We start from the raw sequence: 17,463 nt of genomic DNA, 5'->3' as shown, positions 1-17,463 counted from the left end.
TGTTAGTGAAGAGAGGCGCTGTGTTTATCTCAAGTAAACTTAAAAAAAAAACATTTCATTCCATGATCAGCTTTCCAAAACGTTCAGCTATGCCAGAGCTCCCTGATGTGATCTTGACGGTTGTGCCGCATGTCATTTAAAGTCAATTTCTGAAGACGTCACTTTCCAACAACACGCAATGCTACCCTAAAACACGTGGGAGAGTTTCAACAGCACAACCACAGACGCCTGTGCCAGCTATGCTTTTCAGTAAAAGATTATTCCTGATGGGCAGCAATTTCCTGTCACTTCTGCCCTGTGAATTTATGCACTCACTCATTCCTGTTAAAATTATCCTGTAGAAATGTGGAGAAAATTGATCTTCATGCCAATGGCCCCCCTTCTCCATCATCATCATCATCGCCATCATTATGAATGTGCCTGAAAGGGTAACCACCTTGAGGATGGTGATGGCATGGAAAGGCCTTCATCTAGCGATGGAAAGACAATGGCTGATGAAAATAACTATGATAGTCACAAGAGCCCATTGAGACTAAACTCTCTTTAGGTTAAATCCGGACTAAGCACAAACAACAAAGTTTAAAAACAACAATAACAACGTAACAAGTCAAGCGTAAATATACAAAACAAAAAAATGAGCATACTATACACAATTGAACACAACAGTCTGGCACGATTAGATCCAAAAAATATATCTTAGAGCAATATAGGCTTTTGAAATATATTTCTACAGCGCTTTGACATACGTGCAGTCACATCGAGACCAATGGTTTGCTCCAGCAAGGCTTTGGTCAAGATCTGGTGGCTGCCAGGACAAAACACGAGGGGGGCGAGTGGTCTGAGAGACGGCACACGGTGTTGGTTTTCGTCTGATTGCCGCTTCGTCGATGCGGGGGGCTGTTAAGAAATTGATCCCCAAGTCGTGTTCTGGGCTGCATTCAAAAAATCACCTCCTCCTACGCTTCGTAGTAGCAAACTGGAAAAATAACAAGACGTGCGTTTATTAATACACCTTTTTTGGGTACAGTAACGGCCAGAGGTGTGGACTCGAGTCATGTGACTTGGACTCGAGTCAGACTCGAGTCATGAATTTGATGACTTGCGACTCGACTTGGACTTGCATAACAATGACTTTGTCCCACCTATGAGATGTGGACTCGAGTCATGTGACTTGGACTCGAGTCAGACTCGAGTCATGAATTTGATGACTTGCGACTCGACTTGGACTTGCATAACAATGACTTTGTCCCACCTATGAGATGTGGACTCGAGTCATGTGACTTGGACTCGAGTCAGACTCGAGTCATGAATTTGATGACTTGCGACTCGACTTGGACTTGCATAACAATGACTTTGTCCCACCTATGAGATGTGGACTCGAGTCATGTGACTTGGACTCGAGTCAGACTCGAGTCATGAATTTGATGACTTGCGACTCGACTTGGACTTGCATAACAATGACTTTGTCCCACCTATGAGATGTGGACTCGAGTCATGTGACTTGGACTCGAGTCAGACTCGAGTCATGAATTTGATGACTTGCGACTCGACTTGGACTTGCATAACAATGACTTTGTCCCACCTATGAGATGTGGACTCGAGTCATGTGACTTGGACTCGAGTCAGACTCGAGTCATGAATTTGATGACTTGCGACTCGACTTGGACTTGCATAACAATGACTTTGTCCCACCTATGAGATGTGGACTCGAGTCATGTGACTTGGACTCGAGTCAGACTCGAGTCATGAATTTGATGACTTGCGACTCGACTTGGACTTGCATAACAATGACTTTGTCCCACCTATGAGATGTGGACTCGAGTCATGTGACTTGGACTCGAGTCAGACTCGAGTCATGAATTTGATGACTTGCGACTCGACTTGGACTTGCATAACAATGACTTTGTCCCACCTATGAGATGTGGACTCGAGTCATGTGACTTGGACTCGAGTCAGACTCGAGTCATGAATTTGATGACTTGCGACTCGACTTGGACTTGCATAACAATGACTTTGTCCCACCTATGAGATGTGGACTCGAGTCATGTGACTTGGACTCGAGTCAGACTCGAGTCATGAATTTGATGACTTGCGACTCGACTTGGACTTGCATAACAATGACTTTGTCCCACGTATGAGATGTGGACTCGAGTCATGTGACTTGGACTCGAGTCAGACTCGAGTCATGAATTTGATGACTTGCGACTCGACTTGGACTTGCATAACAATGACTTTGTCCCACCTATGAGATGTGGACTCGAGTCATGTGACTTGGACTCGAGTCAGACTCGAGTCATGAATTTGATGACTTGCGACTCGACTTGGACTTGCATAACAATGACTTTGTCCCACCTATGAGATGTGGACTCGAGTCATGTGACTTGGACTCGAGTCAGACTCGAGTCATGAATTTGATGACTTGCGACTCGACTTGGACTTGCATAACAATGACTTTGTCCCACCTCTGGTAACGGCCATGCACGGTTGTACGAGCTGCTGTGTTTTCCTCTGTTGCCATGGATATTTGACCGCGAGACATTCCGTTCTGAGGCACAGGCGTTGATTTATTTCAAATCCCAGGGTCTGATTTATTGTGGGACACAAGTCTTAACTCACGGGGGAGCAGTGGTTAGGACGTGGTCGTCCTATTAATCAGAGACCTGAGTTCGATAAGTGAACCGGTCTGCCCCCCCCCCAACCTTTTAATATACTTTTGTCTTCCCCCCCCCCACTTTTATCCTAATTGTGCTGTTTGTGTCACGCAGATAACAAAGCATCGCTCCTTGTTCGAGAATGGCCCTCGCTTAAATACTTCATAGAACTACTTTCGAGTTTCCTATTTTCCACAAGAGGAGACGCCCTACTTTCCCATGCATACTGTTATACAGATGTTTGGCGCATGGCGGTCAAACTAGGATTGTTTATTTTCAGAGCTGGAGTTAGTGCCAAATTAGGGGAAATATGACAGAGATTATTGTGAAGTCATTGGTGACTCGGCTAAAAGCATCAACTTGCTACACATGCGAACCCAGTTTAATCACAGGTTGCCAAAACTTGGATTCAAACTCAGGCTCTCAGCGGCGCCGGCTCTGCGGTTTTGACCTCGGGAGTCATCCGATCACCCCGTTCATTCGTTTTGTTTTTCAACACAACCTTGCACGTGACATTTCCGACGACGTCCCGTGTTTTATGATTGTGCAAGAACCCAGCGGTGGTGGTGGTGGTGTTGTCACTGGCGCCGGTAAACAGCAGATGTTGCCGTGTGGCCCTGTTTTCCCCACGTTGACCCACGCGACACACTTAGTGCGACGCGTGACTGCGCTGCTGCAACCGCTTTGCCGTGTTATCGGACACAGCACACGTGGCCTCCTCTCAGCTGACCATCCCGTGCAGCCGTCTGCCACCAACCACCGCCACCACCGTCGTCGGCCGGCGGAGGGGGGGGGTCACCGACACGAGGTTGTTTGGAAGCAGAGGCCGATGTTGAGGGAGGAGGGGGTGGAAGGAGAAGGGGTCTGTAACACGATAGGGCGTGTGGCTGGCGTGCCACGCAGATGGGACTGCCTTCCGTTAAAGGGTACAAGCGCAAGGAGAGCGAGCGGTCAGCAGAATGGGCATGTCTGGGCAAGAGGAGAACGGTGCCCTCGTGAAGTTTTGAGTTTGTTAGTTTTACAGATATTGTATTCATTTCCACTTTTGTTGTTTTAACGAGATGGGTTTTATTGCGCCACTGTAAGCGATAACCCCAGGACAGACGCGTTTGTGTACTTGATCTCGCAATCGTTTTGAAGTCCATGTACGCATCGCGACAGAGCTGTTGAGAAAATGTTGATCGAACTGCGTTGCGACTTCAATGCCAGGTGGGTGATACGAATGCCACTCGGTTTGTCCTGTTCGTTGCGATCGGCTGTTTAACGCCAATCTCCACCACCGTGGCACTGTTCTTGACTGCGTTGTTTAAAGTTCCGTTCGAATTCCGTGACAATAGATGTTAAACGTGTTTGTTGAGAGTCTGTGTGCCGTAGAAAATAGGGTGTATAAAAACTAAAATCCGTGTTCTTCCTCCACATATGTCAGTATCTCGCCGTGAAAATAAAACACGTATAGTGCATGACCTTGTGGGACTTCCAGACCAATGTTATCCAGCAGAAATAGTTTAAGTCAGCAAACTCGGGATCAGTGTTAATGATCGGTAAACATGTCCAACATGGGTGTCTGATACACTTTTAGATCCTCGATCTTAATTTGAATCAAATTAATTAAGTGGCACAATCTGCGTCACGCGGGAATACACACAAGATCTCTGTCTTAATTTGAAATCGGTACTCTGCTATCCGCGTTGGTGGGGCTTACCAAATACGAGGTGTGCGGAGCGAGTAACGATTTAATAGTAACGAACAAGATCTGTACACATGGAAAGGGTCGGCATGGCGGGTCACGGTGACTGGCGTGCGGGACATGGAGGAATACGGAACTGTTATCTTGTTGTGCCGTATGAAGTTCAGCATGATGTTCGTCGTTTCAGTCCGCTTGCTGGGAAGCTTCTTCAGAACTGAAGGTTAAAAGATCACTCTCTCCTGCACCTTCGATGAGTGCCGTTGGCCACATACGGCAGAGGTCGCAAACGGGTTTTGATTCCTTACCCGTACCCGGCCGCACCAGGGTCGCAAACGGGTACCCGTATCCGGCCGAGTACGGGTTGCCGGGTATCGGGTAGGGTACGGGTATCGGGTACCCGATTGCGACTTCTGGGATGAAGCCATGTTGCAGGCGTGGGTGGGTTGATTCTAGGAACTTGAATTGTGAGAAGAGACAAGACGTTGGGACATGAGTGACAGACGGTTACTCACCAGTGACTCACGGCCTTCTCACTCATTGGTTGGGGTGAGTCATGTGCCGGTACCCATACCCGGCCGCACCAGGGTTGCAAACGGGTATTGGGTAGGGTACGGGTATCGGGTACCCGATTGCGACCTCTGACGTACGGTGCGAAAAAGTTCAACATACATCGGAGGGCGTGCCGAACGACACGCGGCACAACCAGAAAACAGAGGATAGCTATACAGCGCGGGCATGAAAACCTAGCTGGCAGTAAAAACAAGTATGCTTCAGAAGCGGGGGTTGATGGGGTCACTTACAGTTGGGTCGAGGGGCGGAAACCGCTTGAGCAAGAGAGATGAGAGCGACTGCCAAGGCATCCTGGGGGCTTCCAGTGGTCTTGTCAAGTTACCCCCGCAGACATGTCCTCATTAACATCGTCTTATGCATGAGCGAGGCATGAGGCTTTGCCAGCTGTGTACGGAATGTTCGCCGCACCCGATCCATTACGGTCAGCATCGTCAGCTTCCTGGGTTCATTACTCTCTTTTTTTCATTCAATCAAGGAACTTGAAATAATGATGTTGATGATGATACTAAATTGTAATCATACTGGACAGCCCTTTGTCAATCTATCGCTGGATACTGTCCAATTTACATACACACACTTCCTATATATTTTCAGAATCTGTAGATGTTTCATGTTTCTCTTAAAACAATACTATTCATGCGACGATACCCTTCTGTAAATACATTCTTCCGATAAACAACTACTACGGTGCCATTTCTGTCATACATATGTTGTGGCCTGGAGGTAGAATGTCTTTACAATGTCATCCAGACGTGTGTATTGGGCATCAGCCATCCAGATAGCTTTGGGCCAGGTCTAATGTCTGGTGTGGTGGCAAAGGGAAATTTTGGCACCATGATTTGACACCGTCTTGGTTCATTTGGCCACCCCTACTCCGCGTGACTGCGGAGCTGCCTAACAAACAACCGTCCCATCCGCATAGTCAAGGACTGCCCTTCCTGACGGAAACACGGTCGACAGAGATATCCGATTTAACTGGATGAAGTGGCCGATAGTCAAGTGGTTGAGTGCCGGTGGTGGTGGTTCTCATTCATCATCCCTCTGCGCTTTAATTAACTTAAGTTAACGTTTGCCACTCGTTAATTTGCACAATCCCTCCCTGAAATGTCCTGAAACTGCTGCCGCTGCCGGCGGTCTTGGGCTGCGTTCGTCCTTGCAAAAGATCTGCCCAGCTCAATGGGCCTCACCAGCTGAATGACGTTGACGATATTGACCTCTGATAGCAAAACTCAAGTCGAAGAAGAAGATCACGAGTATTTGATTCCCAGGGTGGTACCGATAAACCATTTATTTTCGGCTCAGCGGCTCAAAGACCCTGTGTGCCGTCGGCAGGACGCCGGAGATGGAAGGGAGCGGCGTGCACGCGCACTGCTCCGCGTGCGTCAGCCGCCGGTGCAAGACACGAGCCGCGCCGGGCATCGCGTGCGAGCTGCTGGCGTGCCCAGCCTCCTGCGGCGCCATCTTCCATGCCTGCAAGAGCCAGGAGCACCGGCTGCTGTGCCCTCAGGTACCCGGCCGACCCCCACACACACGCACGCACAAACATGCACACGATTCGTCGATTGGACACGCTTTCCGGTGTGTTCCGTCCTTTGGCTGTCACTCCATAGTTAGTCTCGATAACCGGGCCTGTTCCTGTTATCGTGATGTCATTCTTAACCTTTCTGGTGTGGCAGCTCCCTATCAAGACCGCCACAATGCGCTACAAATCACATGTTCATATCCTTAATCATTGCAGTGGGAGCAAGACATTCATGGCATGTTGTGGTGTATCGGTGTGTTTTGTGTTCGCATACCTGTCAACCTACACAGTTTACCCGTATTCTTGTACAGCGAAATTGAGTTGTCAGGTCCATACAGTGTACAACCGTTTCTATACGGGAAAAACATGTTGTCTGTTTGTGTTTCTCCCTTGTGTTGGGACTTTGTAAGATGAACGCTGAGCTTTATAAGGGCACGGGGTGACCAATAAGCTCTGAATTGGACTGTAATAAGGTAGGCACTGATACGGGGTTGACAGGTGTGTTCGTAAGGCATTCGTTTCTTGTTGTGTATTCGTATTTGTCGCCGTAAGGTGGCGCCAACGTTCCCCGCGCGCATTATAACAATTTTCCTGCTCGGTATCCATGCCGCAGCTCGCGACCCTCCTCACCAGAAGGCTTTCATGCCCTCCAATCTCTCTTGCACACAATCTCTCTTGCACAGCAATGCCATGGTGTGTGTCGCTGTGTTTTGCACAGCAATAGTGATTGAAGTGTCGTTGGGGACCCATTGGTGGGGGGGGGGGTAGGAGGGGGGGCACGGCGACCACTGATTTTAATTGGGGAGGGGAGCGTGATGCCAACATGATTGAGATGCACTTCTTTAGACTAATTACTATTATCACTACACTTGTTTACCCAAGAAAACCTCACTCAGTCGCATGACTTGTCATCGGGAGGATCCTGCCAAGTTTTTTGCCTTTAACATTGAGCGCCATGGGAGGCTTTAACATTGAATGCCATGGGAGCCTTTAACATTGAATGCTGTGGGAGCCTTTAACATTGAGCGCCATGGGAGCCTTTAACATTGAATGTCATGGGAGCCTTTAACATTGAATGCTGTGGGAGCATTTAACATTGAGCGCCATGGGAGCCTTTAACATTGAATGCCATGGGAGCCTTTAACATTGAATGCCATGGGAGCCTTTAACATTGAATGCCATGGGAGCCTTTAACATTGAATGCTATGGGAGCCTTAACATTGAATCCTATGGGAGCTTTTAACATTGAATGCCATGGGAGCCTTTAACATTGAATGCTATGGGAGCCTTTAACATTGAATGCTATGGGAGCCTTTAACATTGAATGCTATGGGAGCCTTTAACATTGAATGCCATGGGAGCCTTTAACATTGAATGCTATGGGAGCCTTTAACATTGAATGCTATGGGAGCCTTTAACATTGAACGCTATGGGAGTCTTTAACATTGAATGCTATGGGAGCCTTTAACATTGAATGCTATGGGAGCCTTTAACATTGAATGCTATGGGAGCCTTTAACATTGAATGCTATGGGAGCCTTTAACATTGAATGCCATGGGAGCCTTTAACATTGAATGCTATGGGAGCCTTTAACATTGAATGCTATGGGAGCCTTTAACATTGAACGCTATGGGAGTCTTTAACATTGAATGCTATGGGAGCCTTTAACATTGAATGCTATGGGAGCCTTTAACATTGAATGCTATGGGAGCCTTTAACATTGAACGCCATGGAAGTTTTTAACATTGGGGCGCCACGGTGGCGAGATATTAACTCCTTTGCCTGGTATGCAGGAGTTCGTGGGTTCGATCCAGACCCTGACAGCCGTATATTTGGAGTTTGCGTGTCACTCTCTCTCTCGCAGTGGTCCCGTGGGTTTATCTCCGGGTCCTCCGGTCTTTCCCTCCACATTTAAAATCAACGTAGTTTGCTATGCTTCCCCCGCACCTCCAATTAGCACGGTTGGCTACGTACGGTGCGAAAGAAGAACAACATACCATTGGAACCTCATTTGCCATTAAAAATATGATAATTGTTTTTTTTCCCTTCTATCTGGCAACAAAACTGACACCTTTTTACAAGGAGTCATGTTTGCATAGACCACAATACCTGTAGTCATAATGCAAACAAGTCCTTGAAGTTGATTGGTCCACACCCGAGACAGCTTTCCTTAGAGCCTAGTCTCACATGGGTTGGCGTCATCTGGTCCAACCCATGTGAGACTAGGCTCTAAGGAAAGCTGTCTCGGGTGTGGACCAATCAACTTCAAGGACAATGCACATTATCAGAGTTGTGTTTTTTGTTTGCATTATGACTGCAGGTATTGTGGTCTATGCAAACATGACTCCTTGTAAAAAGGTGTCAGTTTTGTTGCCAGATAGAAGGGTAAAAAAACAATTATCAAGAACAACATACATACACGCGTACATCACCCCAGGCTGACAGGGGGGCTGCGAAGTGAATCGGAGGTACGACTCAAGGAGACTGCGTTGGCGGCAGAGTATTTACAAACACGGTAGAAACGCCTCCGCGTGGCATGTGCCTCCACGCAGTGGAACAACCTTCGCGGGTACTGTAAAGTCATGTACGCAAATAAGCAGCGCGCATGTTCCGTAACGCACGCACGCAAGTGTCCCTTGAAAAAAAAAAAATCTGGTCTCGGTGGACTTGCGCCTGCGCTTAAATTTAGGTCGTATGGATGTGTGTCCGTCTGTGTGCAAGTCTATTAGGCTCATATGTAGTGCATCATCTGTGTCTCTTTCAGTGAGTATTCGGTTAGCCATGTAATTGTGTGTAGGTGAAGGCTATGGGTCTCCATGTAAGTCTGTAAGTCTGTCGATGTAAGTCTGAGTAAGGTCATTGTGCAGTGATGGATTCGACTGATATAGTTTTTTTTATAAATGTAGTTTATGAGCTTTAAATTTCAGGATTGCCTTCCCCACCTTTGGGAGATTCTATATCTACCTCTGGGTGATTGGCTATCAACGAGAGTCTGTGGGTCTCTGTATGTCTACAGGTCACTCAGTGAGTGTGTGTTAGTCTGTGGGTCTCTGTATGTCTACAGGTCACCCTGTGAGTATGTTAATTTGTGGGTTTGTATGGAAGTCTTTCTAACATAATTGGCATCTTTACAGGTCTTAGAAGTTTCTTCTCGAGTGTAATTCTAACGATAGCTCCTGTGAGTCTGTCAGGTCATTGGGAATCTATGTACGTCTGTGTGTCTGTAAGTGTGGGTAAGGCCTCTGTGTTAGCCTGTGGGTCTCGATGTAATTCTACAAGAGTCATTTGCTGTTTTGCTGTCCTTATTTATACCTCACCCACCCCCCAGCTGCAAGAGTGACCGGTTTCACCAAAATTACACAAACAACAAATGTAAAGTAAAAGTAAAGCAATGAAGCAAGTTTGACGACAGGAACGCATCTACCGCATAAAGCGCGGGTAAACCTGATATGGGTGCCACGGTCGTGAGATCTTAACTCCCTCGCCCGGTAGACACGAGGTCATGGGTTCGATCCCGACTCTGTGATGCCCGCTGTATATTTGGAGTTGGCATGTTTTCCCTGTGGTCCCGTGGATTTTTCTCCGGGTCCTCCGGTTTTTCCCTTTACATTTAGAATTATCATGTGTTTAGAGTATTTAGCTGCTATAAACTTCCACGTGATGATAAGCCACCTTGCTAAGCTATTATTTGTGGCCAGGTCGTTTCTGAAAAATAGCTATAATAGCTCAGTGGGCCTTACCTGGTAAAATAAAAGAAAAAATAGTTTAGTGTTGTCGGTGCATTCACGAACCAACTCGCACTGCTGCCACCTACTGGCCACGCGATCAGCCGAGCAAGTTTGAAGAATTCACAGATCAACAGATGTTCCAAATCACCCGGAATGTACCAGAACATATCAGATCTTGCAATCGAAGAAGCATTTAGCCAGGACGGAGCATGGATGGGTGATGAACATGCATAACACAGGTGCTATACGCTTTCGGCGGGGCTACATTGTGGGCAGCAGAGGGCAGTGCAGAACACTCCCAATGTTATCCGTAAGAGGTTTTTGGGTTAGATCGCGTAAATATAAATGCGCAAAGAATTGCCATTTTTTTTTCACGTGACAAAACTTACTAACTGGCTGTGTCGGGTGATGGCTGGTTTACCTACACATTCATATTTCCGCAATCTAACCCAACAGCCTCTATTATGGATGGTATTGCTTGCGAAAGCCTCCTGCGTTTTAAACTGCCAATGTTGCACTGTATGATGCTCCCACGACTATGCTCACCACTTTCACCAAACAGTAAGTTTTAGCATGGTGAAGCATGGTCAAATAATCAACATGACTCGCACATCGTGTGGAGGCTCTCATCCAGCAGTGGATTGACAAAAGAGTTATACGCGTACAAAGATCCCCTTTATAGCTCTTAGCGAGCACCTATTAAAAATGGCACGACACACGAGGAGGTGGGTGGCCAGCACCACGCACGACCGCCTTTCTCTCCCCAGTTCTGATGTTACACACCGCATCTGGTACTCATTGAAGGCTGAGTCGACTTAAGGGAGGCCCTGGACCGGTTAAGATATTCATCACCAATGATGGTTGTGAGTGGATATCGTACTTGGGTCGCCGGGTTCGTAGTGCAGTGCGCCAACCACTACATCTCCCGCTGCCTACACGTTTGCACACGCACAATGTGATCCACCATGCCTCCGGATCACGTGCAAAAAACAACCAGATACAAATATCCAAACTTGTGGATAATTCGGGCACCTTCCTTGGAAGTGTCACTAAAGTGAAGCCCTTAAATTAGCGACAGGGAGCCGAACAAAACACGCACGGCCTCTTACATAAACCACGCGCCGTGCTGTTTGTAAACAACCATCGGCTGCTACAAATCACGGCGATGACTTTACGTGACATGGAGCCTGGTTCGCATGATTTCGCAAACGTGATGCGGCGCACGACTGCCGGGTGTTATCGCGTTTCCTCGCGAGGGAGGGCAGCCCGAGCAACGTTAAGCGACGGTGAAGGCCGAGTGCTTGTGAGAGACACATGCCGCATCTCTCCAGATCGTGAGATAACAATCATAATGTTTATTTATCTTGTGAGGAATCGGATGAGCTAGAAAGCTCTTTTTCACAGATGTCCCGACCAGTAAGGGGTGCGGGTCAGAAAGTCACAACGACCAACAATACGTAAACACGATAGGAGTGCAAAGTATAGGAAAGCTAAACAAATCACTTGAACAAATATACAAAAAAAAGAAATAAAAAATATTTTACCAGGTAACGCCCACTGAGCTATTAGCTACTTATTCAGAAGCGACATGGCCACAAATGATAGCTCAACGAAGTGGCTTATGTGCAAATTTATAACAGCCGCGCCGCTCGCTAACAGCACTTGCCCCAACAGTCTGTTAAGGCTATACGGGGGGGGGGGGGGGATCTTTGTCTTCGTGTATAAATTCGCGAAAATATGTGCGTGTGTGTGTGTTGAAGCGTGTATTAAATGTGTGTGTGAACCTGGCCAGGAGCGCGTGCCGTGCCTCAACAAGGCCTACGGCTGTCCCTTGACCCTGGCGCGTCGCTCCGTGGGCTCGCACCTGCGCTCGTGCCCTGCCAGCGTGGTGTGCTGCACCATGGAGTGGAACCGCTGGCCCGTCAGGTAGTGCTCCATTTTTGTGTGTCTTCCTTACAAGGGCAGGGTTTTGGGAACACGAACACTCTCCTGGAGCCATCTCGTCGCAGTTAGCAGACCCTGACATTGCCATTTAGCTACTGAACGTATTGCCATCATTCGCAAGAACTGAACAGGGGGCAGTTTTGATTGATTGTCAGCGGAGATTAGGCATGTGGTGATTAGCACCCGCTTCCTTGGCGATGCCATGAATTGTCACGGTTCTTGTTCGCGATTCAACTCGAGAATGGATTATATTTTTAGTTTTAACTTTTACTCCTTTGTGCTCCACTGCTCCACCGCTCCTTCGACCCTGCCGCCAACGTGCGCCGCTGCAAAAGCAACGCAGGCATTTGCGCGCGCATATTTACGCGCGGTTGTATTTGTCGCGGTGCAGGGTGGGAGAGAACCAGCGGCGCCCACACGAGACGCAGGGCGCGACGACGTCCGGCGACTCTACGGAGCAGCTGGACATGGCGCTGGCGCAGAGGGACCAGCGCATGCTGCTTGAGTCGCTCAAGGTGAGCGTGTTTGAGAGTGTGACCGCGCTTGCTCGGACACTTCACCGGCCGTGATGTCGTCGCCTGTGCTGTAATCAACTGTCAAATTCTTAACGCCTGACCTTTTATTTTTTCAGCCGGTGTTGCGCTTTGTGATTGATTCATGCGTCGGGCCACATAATGATCTGGCCAATATTTTGCCTTGTAACCCAAATTAATTGATTTGGCCTGTCTGGGGTGGTGGGGTGGTGGAGGTGCAGCGGCTCTGTGTGTCGCGGCGAGCTTGCGACCTTGGGAAGCCTGCCCGTGGTATTCTTCGCATACCGATGAGATGATTTGTACCCACGTTTCCATAGCAGGTCACACACCAGCGGCTCTGCCCGTCGGTGCCCTGCGCTAATCACGCCATTTCACACCTCCGATTAGCACGGTTAGCTACGTACAGTGCGAAAGAAGTTCAACGTACATTGTTCAGGGACTGGGACAGACATCCACCGCAGCGATGGAGACTTGAAATCGGCTCATGTGCAGGAACTTGACGAATTGTGACATAGCAGGACCATGAGGGATGGTGATGGCTACGAGAGGCTTTCACGCAGCAGTGGATTGATTGATCGGGATGAAAAAAATGATGATAGTTATAAGCTAATGGTGATGCTGATCATGACGGCGGTTCAGCGTTCCACAGGATGAGCTGACGACGAGCATCCCTGTTGCCCGCGTAGGTGATGACGCTCTTCCCGGAGCTGGCGTCGAAGGTGGCGCTCGTCGGAGACAGCAGCGACGACGACGTCTCGTCCGTGGCTTCGGGCTCCTCCTCCGCGACGCCATCGCTCTTCCTGCCCCCCTCGGCCTCCGTGTCCGTCTCTCTGTCGGATGGCGAGGCGGGCCCCGCCGGCGCCTCGGTGTCGCCGGGAGCCGTCGGCCGCCACGCCGCCGGTGCCGGCGGCGGAACACTGGAGAAGCTGTACCGCGCCAGCGTCGAGACGACGCGCAGCCTGGCCAAGGCCTACAGCATCCTGGAGAGGGCCACGCGCGAGATGGAGCGCATGGGCCACGCGGCGGGACAGCCGGCGGCCGACGAGGCGCAGGCCATCGCCGGGCCCAGCGGCCTGGAGCCGCTTTCGTTCGCCGGCAAAGATCCGCCGGCAGCGGCGACGGCGTCCGGGATTCCGGCGGCTCGGGACTCGGGAGGGCTCGGATCGAACGGTGTGGCGGGCGCGGTGGTCAACGGCAGTTCGGACGGGATAAACGGCGAGGGGTCGTCATCGCGGCGGTCTCGAAGAGGCGTTCCCGCGGCGGGCGACGGTGCGTCTGTGCAGGCGGCGCCCGATGGGCGGGATTGCGCCGTGCCACGTTCGCGAGCGTCCCTCAGCGTGGCGCGCTCCGAGGAGTCGCTCAGCAGCTGCGACTCTTACGTGGACGCGGTGGACACGGTGGACGGGGCGGGCGCAGCAAACGCGGCGGTCGACGCGTTTTTAGGCGTGGCGAATTCGGTGGACTTGGTGAACGTGGTGGACGTGGCCGACGTGGCAGACATAATAGACTTCATGGACACGGAGGACGCGACAGAGGCGTGCGACCCGGCAAACGGGGCCTGGGCCGACGTCGACACCGCCCGCACGAACGGGAAATCCGGGTCGCGCCGTTCGGTTCACAACGGCCTCGTCGGATTCGCGCACGTGAACGGGCCGACGCAAAGCGCCGCCTGGGACGGAAGCGCCGACGCGGCCAGCTCCGCTTCGGCGGCGGCATCGGCGGCGGCTTCCTTGCTGGGCGCCGCCTGCAGCGAGCTGCTCGAGAGAGCGGAGAGTCTCGAGCCGCGAGCCGAAGCGCCGGTGTCGTCGCGCCGCTGGGAGGGCGAGGACTCGGGCGAGCTGGGCGCCCTCGGGGCCTGCGTGAGCCGGCGGCAGCGCGAGGCGGCGCGGCTGCGTCTCCAGGTGCACGGGAGGAGACCGGCGTGGCGCAGCGACGGAGAGCCCGGCGCCGCCTACGCCAACGGCCACGGGGCGGGCGGCCCCGGCGATCGGACCGCCCCGTCTAACGGCGAGCCTGTCGACGGCCTCCACCAGCTGGGGGCACCGCCGAATGCGCCGGTTGGAGGAGGAGGAGACGCGGCGGCGGCGGTGGCAGCGGTGGCGGCGGTGGCGGCGGAGGTGGTGGTGGAGCAGTTCCCGCCCACGTGGGAGCGTGCCGTATTCGCCCAGTGGCGGCCACGCGTCTTCAGCGAGACGGACGGGTCCGGAGTTCACGCGGCTCACACCGGAGAGCCGAGGCCGTTCCGGGCGCCCGACTCTTTCCGCCGGTGCTACCTGGGCGACCTGTACCGCTGGAAGCGGCGCATGCAGGACAAGGCGGTGGACACGGGCGACCTGGCGAGGGAGCGGCGGGGCGGCGATGACGGCGGCGTCGGGGAGGTGGGGCCGGGCATCGACCTAGTGACGGCCGCCCTCCTCTTCTGCCTGGACGGGGAGTCGCCGTGCGGGCGCGGCGTGTCGGACCGGCGCGTCTCGCCCGACGGGGCCCGCACCGACACCGGCACGCAGACCTTCAGCCTCCCGTCGGCCGTGCTGGCCACGCGTACCATGGTGGGCGAGATGGCCTCGGCGCCGGCCTGCGACCACGCCAGCCCGCAGCTCTCCAACCCGAGCCCCTTCCCGCGGCTGGGCCTGGACCTGGTGCTGGAATGCGTGACGCGCTACCAGGCCAAGCCGCGCTCCATGTTCACCTTCGTGTGCGGCCAGCTGTTCCGGCGCGACGAGTTCCCGCACCACTTCAAGAACGTCCACGGCGACATACACGCGGGCCTCAACGGCTGGCTGGAGCAGCGCTGCCCGCTGGCGCACTACGGCTGCCCCTACACGCAGCAACGGCTCTGCCCGTCGGCGCCTGGCGCCAAGGTGGTGCACAGCACGCGGCTCGGCTCGTTCGGCGTCCTTCCCTTCGTGCCGCCCGAGCACCGCGACCACGGACGGTCGGCGGCGCCGTCGCCGATCGCGTCATTGTCCGATGACGACGACGGGGTTCGCCCCGCGCCGGCGCTGGGCGACTCGGGGGGGGAGCGCGACCGGCTGAGCCGGCTGCCCCTGGAGGTGCTGCAGCAGGTGGCGCGGCGGCTGGACGGGTACAGCCTGTGCCAGCTGTCGCTGGTGTCGCGCCTTCTGCGGGACGTCTGCGGCGGCGTGCTGCCCGAGAAGGGGATGGTGACGCTGGTGTGGGAGCGCCGGCGCCGGATCACCGCCAGCGGTGGCGGTAGTTTTACGTGGCGGGTCAAGCACAAGGTTCGTTGGTCGTTCGCTCGCTTCGCTTGTTCTTTTGTGGCCCCGGGGCGTGACCGCCACCCTCGCGCGCTGTCCCACGGTGCTCGCCAAACGGTGCCTGACGGTGGTCGGAGATAGACGGGGGCGGAAAGTGGCGTTTTTTAAAATAAAATAAAACAACGGTGTGCGCAATTCCGCCGATGGGAGTTTATCCAAAATGCGCGAGCATTCTCGCTCTCACAGTTTTGTTTTTCCTTTCCGGCTGCAAGGAATTTGAACGTCATTGGCGGCGGGGCGCGTTCTATTACAACTTGGCTTTGAAATGAATCCGTTTGTGCGGCTCCAACGTGACGGATTTTTTGGGATAACAAAAAAACAAAGACTAAACTGGACACGGAAAAGAAAGCACGAAATAACACCGCCGTGTTTGCTTTTGAAACGCACCGGAGGAATACGATTTGTGTTACAACCCGAGACGCCTCGCCGTGACGGGGTTCAGCGGGGAGTCACTGCGCGCACCGCTTGATAAACAACAGTCCCCTCCGTGTCCCGTGACAAGACATCGTGTGGGCTGGCGCTCCTGTAATTGGAGGAGGGAACGATAGGCTCGGCAATGCTGGGGGGCGGGCGGGCGGGCGGGCGACGCGATAACACATCGTTTACGTCGGCGTCCCTGCCGAGCTGTTTACATCTCCGTTTTTTTTTTCACGCGCTCTAAGAGAGCGTGGTGAAAGGACCGCAGGTGTGTGACGCAGTTTGTGGGTCAGTCGGGGTACAGCGCTTGAGTAAGATTGTAGAGGGGGGTCGCACTGGGGCGAGTCGAGGTGTGAGGAGACGGGTCACAACAGATGAAGCTCAAAGAGCCAACTGTTTTGTTCCTGCACAGAGCACACAGTTTTCCCTGTGCAGTGTTGGAACTGTGATATCAGGCACCCCGGCGGAATTTCTGTATCAGACCGGACTGCTGATGAGTCATATCTGGTCCAGAATTTGCCTGCTTAAACACATTTTGGTGGAAGGGATCGATAGGGTAATGGGACAGAAACGTTACTGCTGCATTGAGAAACAGGCTTTTGTCTCCGTTTAATGAATTGCTTATTTATTAACGGCCCTGTAAATCTGCCAAGCGTCAAATGTTTCATTGTCTTGGTGGCGTTAGCCCTCCCGTCCGTGTTTATTTATAACTTATTTATTAAACAGAGCCACACTCGCAGGAATATTCTGCTCCGGCGTGGTGCCCGGCACATTTCTCAGGTGACGCTCATTACCAATTAACGAGCGGCAGATTGTCCCCTCGTTACGTTTCACCACCGTCGCCTCCCTCCTCGTCATTAATTCATTGCCCTCCTCAGTTAGTCTGCGGTGGTGAGAACTCTAGTGGGCGATAATCGTCGCGATTAGTCGTGTACCGGGCTGACATTTCTCACTGGAAATTTTCGTTCAGGTTGTTGGTAGCACGTGACTAGTCGTAGCCACAGCCACGTAACAAAATGTATACTGGGATATCACAGAGCTAGCACCGAGTCTGTGGGCCTCCCTATTGTGAGTCTGTGGTACGTCGTAAGTTTATCGGGGCGGGCGCGTTGATTTTAACTCGTGACCTCAGT

The 17,463-nt window shown here is 52.1% G+C and overlaps 1 protein-coding gene across 2 annotated transcripts in view; it reads left to right on the top strand.

Moving 5' to 3' along the window:
- LOC144734221 (F-box only protein 30-like) overlaps positions 1-17,463 on the top strand; it is a 30,630-nt gene that overhangs the window by 4,117 nt on the left and 9,050 nt on the right. Inside the window, exons 1-5 of one of the 2 annotated variants that reach the window (XM_078616339.1) lie at positions 3,477-3,860; positions 6,241-6,415; positions 11,951-12,084; positions 12,494-12,617; positions 13,322-15,877. In XM_078616339.1, coding sequence (XP_078472465.1) covers positions 3,826-3,860; positions 6,241-6,415; positions 11,951-12,084; positions 12,494-12,617; positions 13,322-15,877 — 3,024 coding nt within the window. In that variant the 5' untranslated portion in view covers positions 3,477-3,825. Of the gene's footprint in view, positions 1-3,476; positions 3,861-6,240; positions 6,416-11,950; positions 12,085-12,493; positions 12,618-13,321; positions 15,878-17,463 lie in introns of those variants that run through there. The other variant, XM_078616340.1, reaches the window with a different exon arrangement.

The sequence above is a fragment of the Lampetra planeri genome, chromosome 50 (genome assembly GCF_965212315.1).
Source record: "Lampetra planeri chromosome 50, kcLamPlan1.2.h2, whole genome shotgun sequence".
NCBI lineage: Eukaryota > Metazoa > Chordata > Hyperoartia > Petromyzontiformes > Petromyzontidae > Lampetra > Lampetra planeri.
Note: the sequence above shows the minus strand (reverse complement) of the source record. Positions and strands in the feature narration are given on the sequence as shown.